Raw genomic sequence first — 18,178 nt, 5'->3', positions numbered from 1 at the left:
ACACACACACACACACACTTCTCCCACTACAACTGCCAGGTCAATGTCACATTCCATCGACGGCCATTCTCAACCTGCTTGTCAAGTCTCCAGTATACACGTTTACACTAAATTTACACTGAGTTTTAGCACCAACAGGTCTCTCATTAATGCTGTAGCAGTCACCTATGATTTAGTAGGTGTTATAAATACAAATTTAAAACAATATATGGAGGACCAATGCATCAATGTTGTACATCTGGATTATTTTTTGTTTCTGCGCTGAAAGATTATATTTTGGGAAAGTCAAATGTGGAAAAGCTAAAAAAAAAGATTTTAATTTCAATATTTTGAAAAACTGCACTGATTTTTTGTGTATATAAATGGAAATTCACTTTATGATGTGACTGCGATTGAGATTAAATTACATTTTACAAACAAATGAGGAAAACAAATGCTAATTCCTTCTCTTTTTTTCGCTATTTTGGTGCCACTTTGTACTGTACACAAACCAAGGGAATTAAACACATGGTAAACAAACCATTGTTCTTTCTACCCAGCAAACCCCCATCTCTCTCTTTCTCTAATTGGCTCAGCAAAAACAAAGGAAGGGCCTTGGATGCCCTGCTGCATCTCTGCTCTTTCAGTCCACAGGGACGACCCTCTCCTGTACGGCAGGAGAGCCTTGAACACCACTCACCTCTGGCCTGGCTCTAGAAGGCCACTTCCTGATTATATGGCACGGTTGTTTTCGTGTATTTAACAAATTAGTGAGCCGCTAGAGGACTGTACTTCAGAGGCACTCTATAAAAAATAACCCTGCTCAGAATCCTATAACAGTGCTCTTAAGTAAATCAATATATATATTTAAGACTTTTAGAGTAAAGAGTATGTCATCATCCTGGCTAGAAAATCATTATTGTAGAACTTCTATAGGGTGGTTTTTAGAAAGACAGACAGGTGCTGGGATCATGCTGATTGTAGGTATAAGTGTAGTTAAATTGACAGCACTGTGATGTATGACTGTACCACTGGCACCATTGATCTCAACTTTAACTGCAGCAGTGCAGTGGAAAATGATGGGCTGTTGTTTTGCAGAGAGAGGGGTCACACACGATCTTCTGTGACCCCACAGTCCACACATGCCTCTCTGGTGATTAATTATAGGTGAATATGTTCTCCTTTTGCCAAGAAACAAAGAGGATTATACTATACCGTCTGTGTTCTCCACTTATTCCATAATGTTTTAACTGCAGCTTTTTACAAGGTCATAAATGACGAGTTGTGTTCTAGTCCAAACGCCCGCCTCACCCCCTCGCGTCGACTCATCTCTTGTGCCTTTAAATTTCTAATTGTCATCTGTTAGAATCCGTGTGATGTCTATTAGCAGGGACAAAGTCGCAAAGAACGGAAAAACAGCATCACCCAGTGGTAGAAACTTGCAACTGCACGCGTCTGTTTCTATCCTGAGTGTCTGCTTCATGACCACATTCATTAACAACGTACGCTTGTATTAGAAACAGACGTGAGATGATGATTCAAACAAACCACAGCTGCAGTCACTGACTGGAAAAGTACAGCCGCGTCAGTCTGTGTCTGCTGCAACGCTCTTAGTGTGAGGAGTGCAACTCCCAAAAAGTGTCAAACTTGATTAAGAGCAGAGTCACTGATTAATAATTTCCAAAGAGCAGGAACGGTTGCAGTTCCCTCCTGTGTGTTTTTTTTTTCCATCACCATCTAATTACATGAGCTGTAACATAAATAATTCATGTGGCTGTTTAGGACAAAAATATGACAATCAACCTGCAACTTGTGTCATGACTAATTCAGCAGGTGCTAAATGCTTTATTAACATGTTTAATTTGACTTGGCCTCACCAGTGAGTTAACAGAAAATCTATATTTTTAAAGATTCCTTTTTTACAGTAGAAAAATATATCAGTGTTTTCGAACATACATGTACTAGTTCTTAGTAACAATATTTTTCTTTTTCTTCTTTTAAGCTCTTTAAGATTTGACGGTCAGGTGTTTAGATCATTTTAGATTTTTAATGACATTAAATTCTTGGCTTTTTAAAGGCATTTTAATAACTCTATGGTCTATTGCTTTTGTTGCTGATTGCTTGGGTTTTTTTCTTGTTATTTTCTCTCTTTATTACTGCATCAAGGTGAACAATAACTGTTCCACTGTGGGGATGGTGTTCTTTGGGTTAAATATATCTGCTCTCCTCGACAAAACATTAACAACATCAACTTTTAACGACCAAACATCCCAGTTTTGTTCCATCTGACCAGTGCATGATATATCTTACAAAACGCAGGCATTCCATTTATATAACCCATAATATGAAGTTGAACCATTGGTTAATTATCTAGCTGACCTAGTTACTGGGATAAGAGGGATTTCTTCCTATAGTTTTTCAAATGTTACTCGGTGTCATCGCCTCTGTTCAAAGGCTACAGTTTTAAGCCTTATTTGCCTAAATGTAATTTGATTTTTCAAGTGACCAAATACTTGTGTAACATGTCATAGAGCTTACACAGGCAAATATCCTGAGTGTTTCGAACAAGCGTTACATTTTAGAACTGAACTCACACATGCATAATAACAGCCTCGTTTGCATACATTACGTCTGTTTGTCACTTAGAACACAGAATGTTTTTGTTAGTAAAGTCTAAAAAAGTACTGAAATAATGAAAAAGTACAAAATGACAAAAGTCAAAGGGTCGACACACACAATGTGCAACAGTTGAAGCAGCCAGTGGTCAAATATGGTTTTAAAATGGCAACATATTTAAGGCCAAAGGATAGTACTGCCACTGATGCAGTCGGTTTATTTATCAACTCTACAGGTCTTAAATCAAAGTGATTCAATCATGAGACTTTCAGATTTCTTATGGACCACAGATACATGTATAGCACTGCCATCATAATTTATTCAACATTTCTTAAGCCAAATGCAGTAAAAAAGCATTTGGGAACTGTGAAACTTTTAGTACAATCAGAGCAGCAGAAGTGCTTTAAGGGAGCTCGATGATATACGGTCAGGTACGAAGTGGAAGGACACTGAGTAGTTTAACAGCTCTGTAATCAAAGAGAAAGCCCTGTCCCTGTTTAACCCAGCACAGTGTCTGAATGTAAACTGCAGGACATTGAAGTCGTGCACCACTCCACTATCATTGAAGGGGTAGTGGTTAAATGTAATAAAACAGGCAGCGATTGAACCAAAGGCCTGTGAGCAACTCATCCATTTACTTCACTTTACTGCCATCTACAAAATCTGACCATTTTATAGCCATTCACGTTGTTTTCAGTAATCAAACAGAGCCACGCTGTGCTGGCAACGTACGACTGTGAACATTCAAACTTGAGATTTATATCAAACTGACCTTCATTTTTTGAAACATGGTCTCATACAGTGCTGTCACTGTGACACATGTCATTGAGCTTTATTTATCCCTCCTCCCCCAAGTTGTTTGTTGACTCGCCATCTGCCATTGTTACCCCTGTCAGTCATTTCAACACTTGACCTTGTGTCATGAACCCCCGAGGTTCAGATGTCACTCATTCACATCACACCACTCTTCCTCAGCTCCTCCCTGCTCCCTGCACTCTCAAACCTGAAGCCCTCTATAACCAAGACATCTCCATCCTCCACGATGTTGGCCTCACACTGACGCTGGATCTGTCACAACAACAGGCCCTTCAGCCAAGTGTATGTAACAGTGACAAATTGTTTTGTTTTTATAGTAAAACATCTGAAGCAACAACAACAATAAAAAACTACTGAAGTACATGTTCACTACACAACGAAAGAGACAAATTAAGAATGTTCTAAACATACAGAGATTATTAAAGAGTACTACAATGAAAGGCACAGGTTTAGATCAGTTAGTGATTAAATTAATTCAATAAAAGTGTTCAGCTAACTTTTAGCTGTACATCGACAGGGTTTGGGTTCATAATTGTGTGTAGAAATGTTTTGCCAAAAGCTGTTTTCCTGCAGATTTGGCTATTTACAGTTGTTCTTTACCCAATACTAATTATATAAACATTTTCTAGCTAACTTTTATTTTTGATAGCCCACAAATGCTTCAGTGCTTTTCTACCGATTGGCTGCTTTATTGGTGTACATACCATTCTAGGTGGTCTCTGTTTGGATCGATGTGTTACTGTGAGTGAGATCAGCAGCGCCTCCATGTTGCAGAGCAGAAGTTGGGCATCTGATAACACTACAGAAAAAGTAAAAATGGATACAAAATGTTGATATCTGGAACTTGTGAGAAAAATAAGGTGAACATATTTTCTGCATGAATTTAAACGTTGCAGTCACTGAGACAGGAGAACTCTTACGGGCCTTTTGAAAAATAGATGAAGTGAAGTGCTTCTTTGGTCAAATGTGTGGTTAAAGATTCACAGGACTGCAAAAAAAATTCCTTAAAAAAGTAACATATGTTTCTTATCCAGGTGAAATATATTTTCACCATCTAATTATGTAATCATTTAATCAATAAAACATGTAGCTAGAACATGCTTATTAAGGAGAAATTGTTTTCAAATGTTTGGGACTACTTAAAGAATCACTTAAAGTATTTCATACAAAGAGACATATTGAACTGACATTGATGAGTCTCAGAAATGTCGATTTCAGGTAAGTCTTGGTCTGCTTTGTTGTTCCTGTTTTGGCATTCTTGCACAGCCAATGTCTGGTTTTTGTTTTTCTTAGGCATGACCCTGTTTGATAAAACAAAAAGATATATAGTTAATATGGTTCAGGGTAAAACAACGTACTCTTTCCTGTGAACATACACATTATTGTTGGCTTTTTTCCCCCTCTACATATGAAAATAATCATCACCTGCCATGTAACTACAGTTACAATTGGAACAATAAGATATTAGCCCACTTTATGGCTAATCTTAATCCTTACCGTTACCCAAATACAGCCCTAATTCCATTCATAATCATTTCAATGTCTTTTGAAATAGATTTTTTTTTTCTTTTCACTTCAATTTTGGGTACTACGAATGACTGAAATGATAAAATAGATAGCGGTATGCCATGGTAACTTTTGCCACCATTTGCACGCTGGTCCTTCGTAAAAATGGTCAACATTTTAAAGCTCTTTGTATTACAAGCGTTACGCTAAACGCCTCGACACCATGGTACGGTAGGTTTTGGTCTTTCTGATTTTAAAATAAAAAGAAATTAATACATATTTTATAGTACTTATTGTTTGTAAAGATGTGTATTCTAATTATATTTGATGTTGCTGTGCTTTGTCGTTTTTTTAACTGGATATTTGTAACTGCTGCTCGCGTTCAGACGTTTCAACGGTAATGCCGCAACTACAAGAATAAAGGAGCAAAAATTATTAAGAACGAAAAGCAAATAAAGCATTGACAGGCCTCGAATACATATAGTTGACAAGAAAACGCCACGAGAAATCGTCTTTGATACCTTGTACACAGAATGAACAGGAACCATTAAAGTCAGCAACCTTCTTCCTCGCTGTTTAATCAAATCCACCTGTAACGACTACCGGTCATGCTGTTACAGACCGGTAGCTGCTATGTCCATGGACGGTCAAATGACAAAGAGCTTTTATTCTGAAAATACTCTAGCAGTCAAGCGACTCCCGGAAGTTTTTGTTTGCTCACCTGTCAGTTCTGGCACAGTGCGAGTATCAATCCTTTTTGTTTTCTTTTATTGAGGATAAATGAGCACACTGTGTGGCCAGCAGACCCCCGACTGAGGACACCATCGAACAAGGTCAGTGGATGTCAAAAGTGAAAAAGAATCGACTGCTTTAGCTTCACCTTAGCCATGAATAGGCAGAAGACGATGGCTAGTAGGCGCTAGCTAACACTTATCATCCTCACTAATCGGTTGTTGCGATTACCTGTTTTGTTTTGTACAAATGTTCGTGTGTTAGTTTTGTGGTGTTTTAATTGCTTTTCGTTTTTTAATTTTTAAAAATGCTGCATAAGCGGCACCCTTGTTAGCTCCCGGAAGCTAACACCACCACCCAGAGCTTGTTATATGAACGAGTCGGTTGTTTACATTCCGAGTGTAGCGCTTTGTTGTTACACTTTGTGATACAGGAAGTCATTTGCTTAATTAGATGTCGTTGTTATCACGTTTAAAATTCGTTTTCAAAATGTCGGGGTAAATGTAGGAGTTTTCCGTTTATAATTATGCAGTCGGTTTAGTTTCGTTTTAAGCACTTAACCGAGTCTCTGTTCTAAATTGTCATGAGTGAAAGTCAAGGTAGTTTTGTGTTGGTCATTGTCCTAGTTGCGACTCACAAACTGTCAACTGTCCTGCTGGAACTCTTATTAATCAGTGCCAGCCATCAGTGTTGAAACTTTGGGCCATCGCAGTCAAAGACGCGGCTCCACTGTTTGCTGCATCATTGCTGACATCACCAGTAACCATAGCCAGACAGTTTTACCCCGGTGTGTGTACGACGAAAACGGTATAGGACGATCAGATTTGTCAGTAATGATAATATTATTGATAAAAGCCGTGAGGTTTTTGTATAGTTCTTGCATTTCCCAGCCTGGGATCAATAAAGTACATCTATCTACTTCAACTCGACATTTTCTCCTTTAAATAGCAGTGTTTAATACATACAACTCCAAATTTGAATTTTTCCCCCCCTGACATGACCAATGTAAGAAACCTAACCCTTAATATAGGTATTCACATCTACTAATTTGCACTCCTTTATATCTGGTATTCAAAATGTAAATGTTTTTCTCACACTAGTAGAGACATTTACTAAACCGTTTTAGTGGGGAATTAGTCAACTTCATACAATGAGGGTCATCTGCATTATCTGAGATTTAGACTTGTCTTGTTGACTGCAAAGGTTTTGCTAATCTGCACAAAGAGTTGTTAAAACCAAACTCTTTTGGTAATTTGGTGCATAACTGGTTGTTTTACAGCATGAGATGCAGAAACTATGCACACAGAGCAACTTTTGGCTCTCAGAATCGTGGTTCAATAAAACAAAACAATGATTACAGATGACGTGAAATAAATGCACAATTTACAAGAAGGATTCAAAATGTAATCAAACACATAAAAACATAATATTACTATCTCTCTGAAAATTGAACCTATCCTCTTTCCTCCAGGGCATCTAGCTGCTACACAGTAGGCCAGTGCAAGCATGGAGCCTCTGGCAGTGGACGATGACATCTGCATTCTCAAACACGAGACGGCCTTTACCACCACCAGTGAGAGCCCCGTGTCTGTGTGTGCAGGCGACGAGTCTGTGGCCTCCCACTTCGCCCTGGTCACGGCCTACGAGGACATCAAGAAAAGGCTCAGGGACACTGAGCGGGAGAACACGTTACTACGGAAGAGGGTGAAGCAGCTAGAGGATAAGGTACTGATGCAGATGAACCAGGAAGCCACCAGGAAGTTTTGTTAAAGTGTTAGTTCAGAACAGTAAAAGACACTATTAAAATTAAGACAGGAGTAAAAAAAAAATTTAAAACTGAAGCTGCAGAAAGATTTGAAGAGTTGAAAAACATATTTTTTTCTTTTGTAAAATTGTGTCCAAATAAGAACACACAAAGAATCAATAGACACACTGACTAATGTTAGTGTTTTTAGAGTGTGTTTCTGTTATCTCACCCCTGTAGCTCTTCAGGCCTGATGCCCCTCCTTCAGAAGGTCCCCAGTATGTGAACAAAGCCTTCAGTGCTTACAGAGGAATCTACATAGAGAAGGAAGACCTGCAGATGGAGCTCAACAAACTGGTGGGTTTACCATTTACTACTTGTCCCGATTGTTACATTTGTTAGAAACATCAAAAAAGAACAAATAAAAAGGAATATAAAAATGTTTTCTTATTTATCACTACCTGCTCATGTTCTCTTGCAGAAAAAGGAGAAGAGTGAGAGTGAGAAGCTGCTGACAGAGCAGCTTCAGGCCAAAGAGTTAGAGCTGCTGCAGCTGAAGACAGAAATGGAAACCAGCCAAGGTACAGGTGGAAAACACATGGACGCACTGATTTGGTTTTTAACAGCTGCACACCATTCTAAAAAATAAATAAATAATTGGAGCCCTGACAAATTGTCTAAAATTGTTTCATTTCTAGTGTATAAGAAGTAAAAAGTTGAACCGCTACATTCGGCCCACAGCTTTTAAGTGACCATTTGAGTGAAAATCATTTTTTTATTTATTTTTTGTCTTGTGGTCAGTCATGAAGAGCTTGAACAGCCCACAGGACTACTGGCAGGTGGACAGAGTCAGCACTGAGCTGAAGATCCACAAATTGCAGGAAGAGCTGGAGAAGGTGACACTGGAGAACAACAGACTGCTGGAAAAGAGTGGGGTAAGAACACTGGAGGGAAAAGGGAGAATAATAATAATAATAATAATTCAGGACATTACAACACATTAGACTGGGGATTATGGGTTTCCAAATTGGCCTTCTTGATTATCGATGAATTAACTGCAACATTGGTATAAGAAAAAAACAACACGTATTTTCTATACTTTTATATATATATATATATATATATATATATTTAAAAGTAAACGTATTGTATCTTTTGTACTGTGTATTTCCCGATGTTAGGAGGAGCCCCAGGGTCTAAATGGACCAGACTTGGACCTGACCTGTGACACAAAGTACAATGCAAGGTAAAATGTTAACTACACCTGTGCACTGAAAATAAAAGTAAAAAGTACAATAAAAAACAAGCTAATAGTAATATAGCTCGTGTTACCGAATAGTTTGCTGTCGCTGTGGCGTGCATTTGCCCTATTTGGCCACTGGAGTGTGCTGTTGCTTCATAACATGCGAATATAAAACTAATGTTGCGTCTTCTGTTTGAGTACAGCTGTAAAATAAATCATTAATTTTTTTTTAGATATGGTGTCAGTCAGCTTGTCAGGCGTAGACTTACTCTTTGCCCTGCACTTGGGAATTCATGTCTGACCCACGCCGGGCGTCTGACCAGCAGTTTTTCCTGCAGTGTGTGCAAAAGAAACTGTTTGTGTGTTACATCATTGATGAGTGATACAGTGAACATCTTTTTGGCTATTCACTATAAGATTTATAATTTAATCTGAATAATTTCACAAATTAATTAATGAATGCAAGCAATTTATTGCTTTTGTCAGCCCTAAAAATTGACTACAACTGGATCATTGCTTAAAAAGTATTTTCTGCATATTTACAATATAGCTCTCATATGCTATATATATGCTATACCAGAAACAGTTAATAAACACAAGCATTGCCCTGATCCGCAGTGAGAAGAACATGCAGCAGACGTGCCAAGCTCTGCACCGTGAGTTCAGTCGACTCTGCTCGGGCCTGAAGCACCAAAGTGGTCTGATCAGGAAACTGAAGCCGCTGATCAACGAAACGAGACAAGGTGAGGAATATATAATATTTTAGGTTGCTGTTTGTATGCAAATATCCACAGTCTCATTTCTATGTCTGTGTTTGTGATCATCTGCTGGGTGCTGCCCCCTGCTGACATTTCACACCTCCTCAGATAAAACAGCGTGGGGAGAACCCGCACCCTCCTTTATGCCCACAGTGCAAAATTTTCACAGGTTACTCTTCACATGCTGTGAGATAATTCCAATTATTCTTTTTTTGGGGGGGGGGGTTGTTGAAATCACTCAGAAATGCACATCAAGACAAAATTAAAAGTCATTGTCTCTATCAGAATGCCTTACTTCTGCCTTTCTTTACTGAAGGGGTGCTCCACAGCTGAGAAGACACAATTTTTATAAGGACGTGTCTGTTTTGCCAGTTTCCCTCCCTCAGTGCTGATATATACTCTCTCCATAAAAGAAATAACAGCTGTTGTCGTTTCTCTAAGAGCATCAGAGAAGGAAACCTGGAGGTGAAAATTAGAAGGAAATATGGCAGGAAAATAAATCACAGCCTATTTATTTTACTGAATAAGAGGGTAATCCTGTCATTTTGATGAGAAAGATGGGAAAACTAAATGAAAAGCAAGGAAAGAAAATGAGGTTCAGTTATATTGTGCATTTGTATTCTAATATTTGTACAATAATTTATTTAAATATGTTACTCCCTCACACTGATAATAACTGAGTGTTATACAGTACAATGATGGTCAATTCATCATTAATTCACTTTTAATGACAATTTGCTACTGGTGAATGTGATCAAATATACAAAGAAAAATAAAGAAAATTTAATCTGATCTTAAAATTCTCACCAGTTGATTTTGGGGGGAGTTTTCCATCAATGGCCATTGATGGTATAGAATTTTACAAATAATTATCTGCTAAGGTTATATGATATAACAGTGTCTATAATTGTCATCATTTAATTTCATATAGCCTGATGATGTTGTTAGTTTAGGAATTCTTTGGAGAAACATTTAATATGAAGAACACTGCCCCCACTGACAAATACAAGTTAATACAAGTAAAATGCGTAACTAACACTGTCGACAATGTTTCTCTCCAAGTACCACCAGTATGAACAACATTAAAATACAGCAGCACAGATCTGCACAGAATAGTTCAACAATTAGCTACAGACACACTTTACTATGATCTAGTGCAACACCAGACACTTCCTGTTTGACCAAGTAACTCACAATGTTTGTGAACCGTTAATCTCCAATAAGAACTACTAAAGTCTATAAATGAACTAACATGTCTATTCCCACTGTTTACTTACCCTCACTCTCTTCTTTACCAACTTTGCTTTGTTTCTCTCTCTTCAGCAACAGTTCCAATCCAATGTCTGGATGACGTGGAAAAAAACAACCAGCCAGTGTTTCAGCCCACAATGCCTCGCCCCCCTAGCGCCCCCCCACTTCCCTCGTGTTCTGGACGCCCCTGCCCCCCTGTTGGTGGCCCGTCAGGCACCCTGTTGCCCGATAGCCTGAAGGAGGACTGCTGGTACAACGGGCCTTGGCCCTCAGAGAGCTGCTCGGATGAAGCCCACTCTGTCGTCCTGCCCCCGCCCCCCTTAAACCAGGCCTCTTTAGACGACAGCTCGAGGTCCTTTCCCAGTCCCCCCAAGCCCAGTGATGCCATATTCTGGGAGGGACACTCTAATGCCTCCACCTCATCGTCTTTAATGGGCAACTACAGTCCAAGGAGCCCCCCCAATGCTGAATGGGCCAAGCCCTTTTGAGAGGAACACTGACGGGACGATAGATGATTTTTGAATAGTGTGACTAAGGATGGACTCCTGCCACACAGCTACCACCTGACCTGCCTTAAGTTGATTAGACCACTCCTTCCAGCTGAGCTGGACGGGACCTGCTGGTTGTGGCTGAATAAGAGAAGCCTTTTCTTAATGTGAGGAGTCTGCTTCCACCAATCCACGCTGTGGTGAACGTATCTGACAGAATTAGTAGATCTTCTGTCTTTTGAAAACACGTGAGCAGTTTGACTTCAGTGCATCTATGCACACACATACACACACTCAGACAGATCAGTGAGAAGGAACCTCTGACCTGCTGCTCCTCACAATGAACCCCACAGGGCTTTAAAGGGCCTTTTCTCTCCATATAGTGTGGTCAAACTTTACATGCTAGATTTTGTGAAACATTCACTCCACTGACATTTTACATTTAACTGTAAAGTTTAAAAAAACACCCATACACACGCCATGGATGCAAAGAAAGTGTCTACAAGTGAGGGCTTGATCTGGGGGGACTCTCAGCTGTGGATGCAAAGAGTGAGCTGTAATATATACAAGATTTTTTCTTTTTTGAATAACTACCAAATAAATTCTTGTTCTCTCAATGGAGGTTACACCAGTCCTTGTACATTGATCAACCCATGACCCACCGGAGTCAAGTTAAATTAGGAGGGCTTTGCAGAAATTGAGCAATGTCCCTAAATAGTTTTTGCTATTTATCACACAGAGAGTTTTACATAGAAAATAACAAAGGTGAACATTTGGTCCAACCTACTGTAGACTAAGACATTCTTAACAGGTCCAAGTGGACTGCAAACAGTCTAGTGGTTCAGTCAGTCTAGTTCAGAGCTGCTGAATTTCTGACCTTGCTTCTCACCTCTGAGGATGCTCAAAATATTATTACAAACACAACGCAATACAGCCATGCATGTTTAAAGCATGTTTAAAGTATCAAAGTAGTGAACACCCAGTCATATACCTCCCATCTACCTCGCTCACATTAGGAGAGGTCGATAAAAGTTTGGTCTGTTGTCCAATCGTCAGCTAAGGGAGGATAGGAGACTTCTATTAGAAATCTGTCCATCAAAGCCGTAGCAGCTGAGCCGCAAAACTTAATGGACACATTGATGTTTTGTAGGAACCAATTAATGTTGCATAGGGTTGGTAATGATATTTTGAGCATGTAAATGGACATCATACAGTCCAACAGTTTATCACAACCCGTCTGTATTTACAAGCACTTGGACAATTATGACAACTTGGTCTCTGTTAGAGCAAACCATCATGTCTTCTATCTTCTTTTTTTTCCATACTAGCAGTAATAGTAAAGTACTTCGAACAACAGAACCACCTGTTGAAAAACTGACATTTCTCTCCAAAGGTGTAGTATTGTCTCAGAAATTTTTACAAGCACCTGTAAACTTATCTTTTTATCATGTGTTGCTTTCTAAACTACTGTCTTTGTCTCTTTGCTCATCTTAATGTAATAGGGACATGTATATGTAAGGCTATGTTGTTGGGGATTTTTTTATTTGTTGTTTGTTTAGTTGGAGGATTCCTGGAACAAAATCCATACGTTTCACTGTATTCTAAAAACTTGATTTGCTCTGTGGAGATTATAAACAGTAGGAAATGTATCTAAACGCTGTACTGTACTGGTGTTGAACCAACACACATTTGTTGGACAGTATGACCTAAGAAGGCTTGTCTTTGGTTTTCTTTTTTGGTAAAGTATAAATGAAGGATTTTAAAAAGTTTTATATTTCGAGTGTAACACAAGCTATACAACCTGAAGAATGTGCATATCTGTATAAATGTAAATGGTGGGCTTCAGTATTCTGCCAAACCCTGTCTGCAAACCAAAAACCAGATTATCCTTTCTCCCTCTTCCCTTCACCCCTAAAATGTCTAATCTGTATAAGAGCTGTCGGCTGTGGTGGCAACAAAATACTTGTATTAACCTTAAGAATTGTGAGCTGTGACTTGACAAGTAGGTGCACAGAGCACAAAGGGTATGTAGTCGTTGAAAAATGATCCAATCATTTCCATATTTGTCGTTGTGGTTCATGACAACTGTGGTCCTTTTTTTTTTTTATAAATTAATTTTTAAGAAATGTTCTTTTACAGCAGTAGTTTCATACTTCTGTAAACGATTTGCAAACCAAAATGCAATGTACAGTAGATACCAATTATATTTTAGATTTACTGCACTCCAGACTGTTTGTAAATATGATCAATTAAACAAATGACCAGGAAGTGGAAGCCTGTGTTTCTTTACATGTACTATACATTAAAATAAATGACATGTTTTATTTTTTTATTTCCCTGAGGGAATTCCCAAATAGTTTTATTTAATCTAATTTCTAAAATCTAAAAAAAACATATATGCAGTACACCAAATGCACCAACTGTAGTATTAATACCGGTACGATACTCCCATTAAAAAATCCTTTCACAAAAGTTTCAGTACTAAAGAGTTAAAAACAAATCCACAAAAAATTAGAAAATGGATGACTTTCTGTTGGTTCTAGACATTGCTGTCTTAAAGCCTGTTTGCTACAAATGATCATGTATTTGTAGCAAAACTTGTAGCAAAAAATATTAAGCTACCAATTATAACTGCTTTGTCAACTGTATTTTAACACCACAATCTAAGATGCTTTATTTACATTAAACAAAAACTAAACATTTGTCAAAAGTAAAATACTTGCCAATTGCTTTCCATTGATTTCATAGCTAGCAAGTAGCTAACAGCTCTATAAAACTACACCAATACTCCTAACATACAAAACACAGCTCATATTATACACTCAATAAAATACCATATGTAGGATTTTCTTACCTTTTCCCAGGAAAACAGCAGAATTAGCCATTACTGACAGAAATGACTTCAAGCCTCCATGACTTCAACATGTGCCACAAACCTTTTTCTTTTGCAGTTTAAATGTAGATGTTATTGCATTACTGCCCCCTTCTGAATATCACTTGTATTGCAATTCATTTCATTTTGGGTCTTAGCAAAATGACACAAGCATATATATCGCAAAACATACTCATAAATGACACTTTAAGCACTTGTATAATTTGTCCTTTTATTTTCACAGAATATTTACAAAGTCATATTTTAACACTCATCGCTTGGTCATAAAGTTCTTAAATGGAAACCAGTTAAAAAAAGAAACGATGATGAGGATCAAAGGTAAAGAATCAGACAGTTTTCATGTTGCATGTTAAAAAAACTGCAATTGAAATGCTCTGTGACCATAAAGGCCACAATGAAATCATATTTTTCTGTACAAAAAGTAATATTTGGAATATTATTTAACATCAACTTTTTGTTCTTGGTACTGGATGTTGGACTTCATTATTGACAAATAAGAAAAGGTGTTGGATGTCATGATGCTGATCACATACTGGCTGGGAGTTTTTGTTTTCTGTTCTTTGAGGGAATTCCTGTTCTTTCATATTGCAGTTTTTCTTGAATGTACTCTTGCTTACACTCCTCGTAGAAGGCAGGGTCCTTGTAGCTGAGGGAGGGGGAAAGTGACAGTGGCTCACTTCAGGTTTTGTGAAGCCATGTTGGAGACTGTATGACTTTATGACTACATAGACTGTATGACTACATAGACCGAAGAGTAATGTAAAGATGAACAAAGAAATTGGTTCAATTTAGTTTGTGCTGTAGTAAGAAAAAATACTCACTACTGTGTCATGCATTCCTTCAGTGCAGAATTCTCCTCTCTGCATTTCAGTACCATTAAGAAACCAGATTCTTTACAGCAGTGGCTGAAAGCTGCAGTGAAGCAGGGAAAAGATGGAGAAATGACCAAAAGACAAAGACAAAAAAAGAAGTCTCTCATATTTTCTCTCTCAACTCCGAGTACTTCTCAGCAGGATAATCTCCAGTCTCATTCTGCACAATTACAAAACTTAACTGACCTGCCTGCAGTCCAGATCTATCTACTGAATAAAGTTTCTAGTGCATCATGAGCACAAAAATCAGACCAAGGAAAATTGCCCTAAGGCTTTTGCTTCCTTCAAGTAGTACACGTGTTTATTATTCAAATATAAAATAATCTGCCTACCAAAAACACACACAATTAAAAAGCCTACAAACACTAAGACATATAATCCCTTTCTGATTCAGGCACATTGATAGTGTAATACAGACTACATGTGGAAGACCCTCATTGTAAACAAGGTGCTGAAGGCTGAGTCGTCACCTTGTTAGCAAGTTCTTGCACAAGGCTTTAATTAAAACCACTGTCCTCCGGTGTCCCCTCCACACAAAAAAAAGGGAAATCATAATTACCGTTATCAGTGTGTGTATCATTAGTATGGTTATCACACAGACACTTTCATTAGGATGCAGATGTGGGGGGAAAAAACAACCGGAGAACCAATTTAGAGAAGCACAACAGTGGGACTAATCTAATCAAGTGACACCTTATCCTTGTCCCGTGGTACTAATGGGGGCGGCAGAAGGATCCCTCCCTGATCACAGCAACACTAAAGACATTCTGTGAGACTGGGTCAATGACACATTTGAATAAAAAAGGTGATATACTGGTTTTTATACTGCTTTAAAAATTAAAGAAACATTTGTTTTCTTTAAAAAACGGAAACAATTGTCCAAAGAAACAGACATTACTATTCATCCCTAGAGACCTGACAGCATAATCCAACATATATGTGTTGTAGAAAACATCGTTACAACATGTAAGTTTGTTGAAATTAGTATAAACAATAGAAGGAAGAATAAAAAATGTGATGTTTTTACCTACGACTTTCTCAGCACAACGCTCCTTTGCTTTCTCTCTCATCATCTTAGGAATCAGGACATCTGTTTCCACGTGTCTGAGTTTGATTTCTTCTGAGAAAGAAGACAACAGTAGTCTAATGTCCTAACAACACACTGTACATCATTACGAATTGACATTACACATGCGACATACACATTGAACCCAGTAATACTGCATTGGACCTGTCTGCATTACACATATAATGGTAAAAAGACAAATTAATTCGGGCTTAAATATACGACGGTGATTATGCTTTTGTTAGTGTGACACCTTTATTTTAGCTAAGCGATTAGCTCAAGTGCGCACAACAATTTAACATTAGCATTATTTTCTGGATACACGGTTATTAAAACTGTTTAAACACATTCGCACAAAAGAACAGAACGGAATAGTTTAATGTTTCTAACTGGCAAATATCTTTTTAAAACATTGATAAGTTTACTACCTGCATTAGCTGCTTCCATAGCGGCGACTGTTGTCAAACATTTACTACCTTAGACCAATGTGACCTGCCGCAGCTAACTCACGTAAACCCACAGTACTTCCGCTGACGTCACTGAAACAAAACTACAAGTCCCAGAGTCCTGTGGAAATACGTGCGTTTCATTTTCTAATTTTTTTCAGATTTAAAGAAATACCATCTGCATCTGTGACAAAACGATTTTTAAAAAGGCGTCTGATTTTAAATTCGTTGTACTTTTTTAGACTTCTCTTTAAAAAGTAACAACAAAAATCATAACATATTTATTACATTGCATGTCTCAATACTTCTGTTTAACAATTAAATTGAACTGAGTGGATGGTTTTCTGCAATTGGACTTTCTGTATTTTGTTAGTATTTGTTTGTTTATAAGCTATCTAGTTAGCTACAGTATTTGTGTAATTAAATATTAAATCAATTAATAAATTGAATATCAATCAAATGTGTAAATGTATACATTCTCATCATATATTCATATTTGCATTATTTACATCTCATCATTAACTGGTCAAGAGGCATGATTTGTTTTTGGTCATTTGATTTGTTCAACTATGGAGCATCGTTCTACATTTACTATGTTCCGTCACCATGTATAGAACTTTGAGCCCTTGATCTCAGTCAAAACAATATCACTTTTAACATGTATTTAACTCTACATACACATTATAAAAGTAGATGGACACACACATATATGACATATCCGTGTTGTCTAAGCACACACACACACACACACACACACACACACCAGACAACATACCTCCTGCTTTCATGTGGACATCTGCACCGTTTTAATAACAGCAGATCTGCTCTCCAAACTGCAGCACACGCCAAATAAATATAAGGGCCAAGCAAAGGTCACATGAATATGAGGTGTAAGAGAGGAATAAATATGATGTTTTTAACAAAGCACTTTATCTGCATACTACTTTTACACTTTATACCACATACATTTTATTATTCTCCATTTTTAATTACCAAAGGGATGTCTGCCATATGACCAAAATATTCAAATTAAATAATTGTTAAATATATATTTCTATTCAAATGAGAATTAAAAAGGAAAGAGAGGATAACGCCGTGGAAATACATATAAAAAACTTCAGTTTTATGAAATCTTGTGTTTTTTTATGCTGCAGAATAAATATTTGCCTGTTTGACTCTCTGTCATTTTCCGCTGTATCTCTGTTGTTAAAGGTGAGCACTGCTCCTAGTATCATGCTGGTTAATATGGCAGGGGCAGGGACACCCATCATGGAGCCAATATTACCCGAGCAGCAGGGCCCCATGAACCTGGCAGAAGGAGGTTAGCAAAGTTAAACCCTCTTACTACATGCCTCACTGCCCAGGCCAACTAGCAGCTCTTCCAACTGTCCATCTGTCCACCAATTGGCCCCAAGTCAAGGCCCCTGTCAGAGAATGTTAAAGGGTCATTGACACCAACACCTCTTGTACGTGTGAGTCTCTAAAAAAGCACTTATTGATTTCAGTTCTTCACATGTGTGTGCATTTCAAATGTGACTGAGAAAATCTTTTCAATCACACTGCAACAGGTGCACAGAGAGAAGTAAGGTAAACACAGGTAAAGAAAATGATCCACAGAAAATCAGAATCAGGAACACCTTATTGAACCCCTGGGGTAAATTGCAGTTGCTCCTGCAAGAACATTTTAAAAAAGGAAGATAAATGTACTTAAGCATAAGAAATAGAAATACATTTTTTAAATTTACAAACAAAATTAATATGATCACAT

At 37.9% G+C, this 18,178-nt stretch overlaps 3 protein-coding genes across 12 annotated transcripts in view; 1 reads left to right on the top strand and 2 right to left on the bottom strand.

The window, feature by feature from the left end:
- The window catches only part of LOC103388619 (RNA-binding motif, single-stranded-interacting protein 3), a 147,954-nt gene extending 142,194 nt beyond the window's left edge, over positions 1–5,760 (bottom strand). For 3 of the 9 annotated variants that reach the window (XR_003051522.1, XR_003051523.1, XR_003051524.1), the window contains exons 1-3: positions 5,439–5,570; positions 4,600–4,712; positions 4,116–4,210 (exon numbers count right to left, since the gene is read on the bottom strand). Coding sequence is in view for 1 of the 9 variants with exons in the window: in XM_025061668.1 (XP_024917436.1) it covers positions 4,116–4,210; positions 4,600–4,708 (204 nt within the window). In the remaining 8 variants the exon portion in view is untranslated. Of the gene's footprint in view, positions 1–4,115; positions 4,211–4,599; positions 4,713–5,438; positions 5,572–5,638 lie in introns of those variants that run through there. The other 6 variants (XR_003051532.1, XR_003051531.1, XR_003051525.1 and 3 more) reach the window with 5 other exon arrangements.
- On the top strand, positions 5,614–13,407 carry azi2 (5-azacytidine induced 2). Its single transcript, XM_025061669.1, has 8 exons — positions 5,614–5,750; positions 7,121–7,374; positions 7,634–7,750; positions 7,875–7,974; positions 8,195–8,328; positions 8,575–8,639; positions 9,255–9,379; positions 10,718–13,407. The coding sequence occupies exons 2-8, from the start codon at positions 7,156–7,158 to the stop codon at positions 11,131–11,133; spliced, it is 1,176 nt and encodes a 391-aa protein (XP_024917437.1). The 5' UTR covers positions 5,614–5,750; positions 7,121–7,155; the 3' UTR covers positions 11,134–13,407.
- Positions 13,408–14,218: 811 nt separating this feature from the next.
- cmc1 (C-x(9)-C motif containing 1) lies at positions 14,219–16,528 on the bottom strand. 2 transcript variants are annotated; one of them, XM_008323677.3, is made up of 4 exons: positions 16,393–16,528; positions 15,926–16,018; positions 14,848–14,938; positions 14,219–14,672 (listed from the first exon to the last, which is right to left on the bottom strand). In XM_008323677.3, the coding sequence occupies exons 1-4, from the start codon at positions 16,409–16,411 to the stop codon at positions 14,552–14,554; spliced, it is 324 nt and encodes a 107-aa protein (XP_008321899.1). In that variant the 5' UTR covers positions 16,412–16,528; the 3' UTR covers positions 14,219–14,551. The 2 variants fall into 2 exon arrangements, with proteins under 2 accessions (XP_008321899.1, XP_016893300.1); XM_017037811.2 differs by having other exon boundaries at positions 15,926–16,015.
- Positions 16,529–18,178: the final 1,650 nt, after the last annotated feature.

The sequence above is a fragment of the Cynoglossus semilaevis genome, chromosome 13 (assembly GCF_000523025.1).
Source record: "Cynoglossus semilaevis isolate Cse_v1.0 chromosome 13, Cse_v1.0, whole genome shotgun sequence".
NCBI lineage: Eukaryota > Metazoa > Chordata > Actinopteri > Pleuronectiformes > Cynoglossidae > Cynoglossus > Cynoglossus semilaevis.
This window is presented reverse-complemented; position numbering and strand designations above follow the sequence as displayed.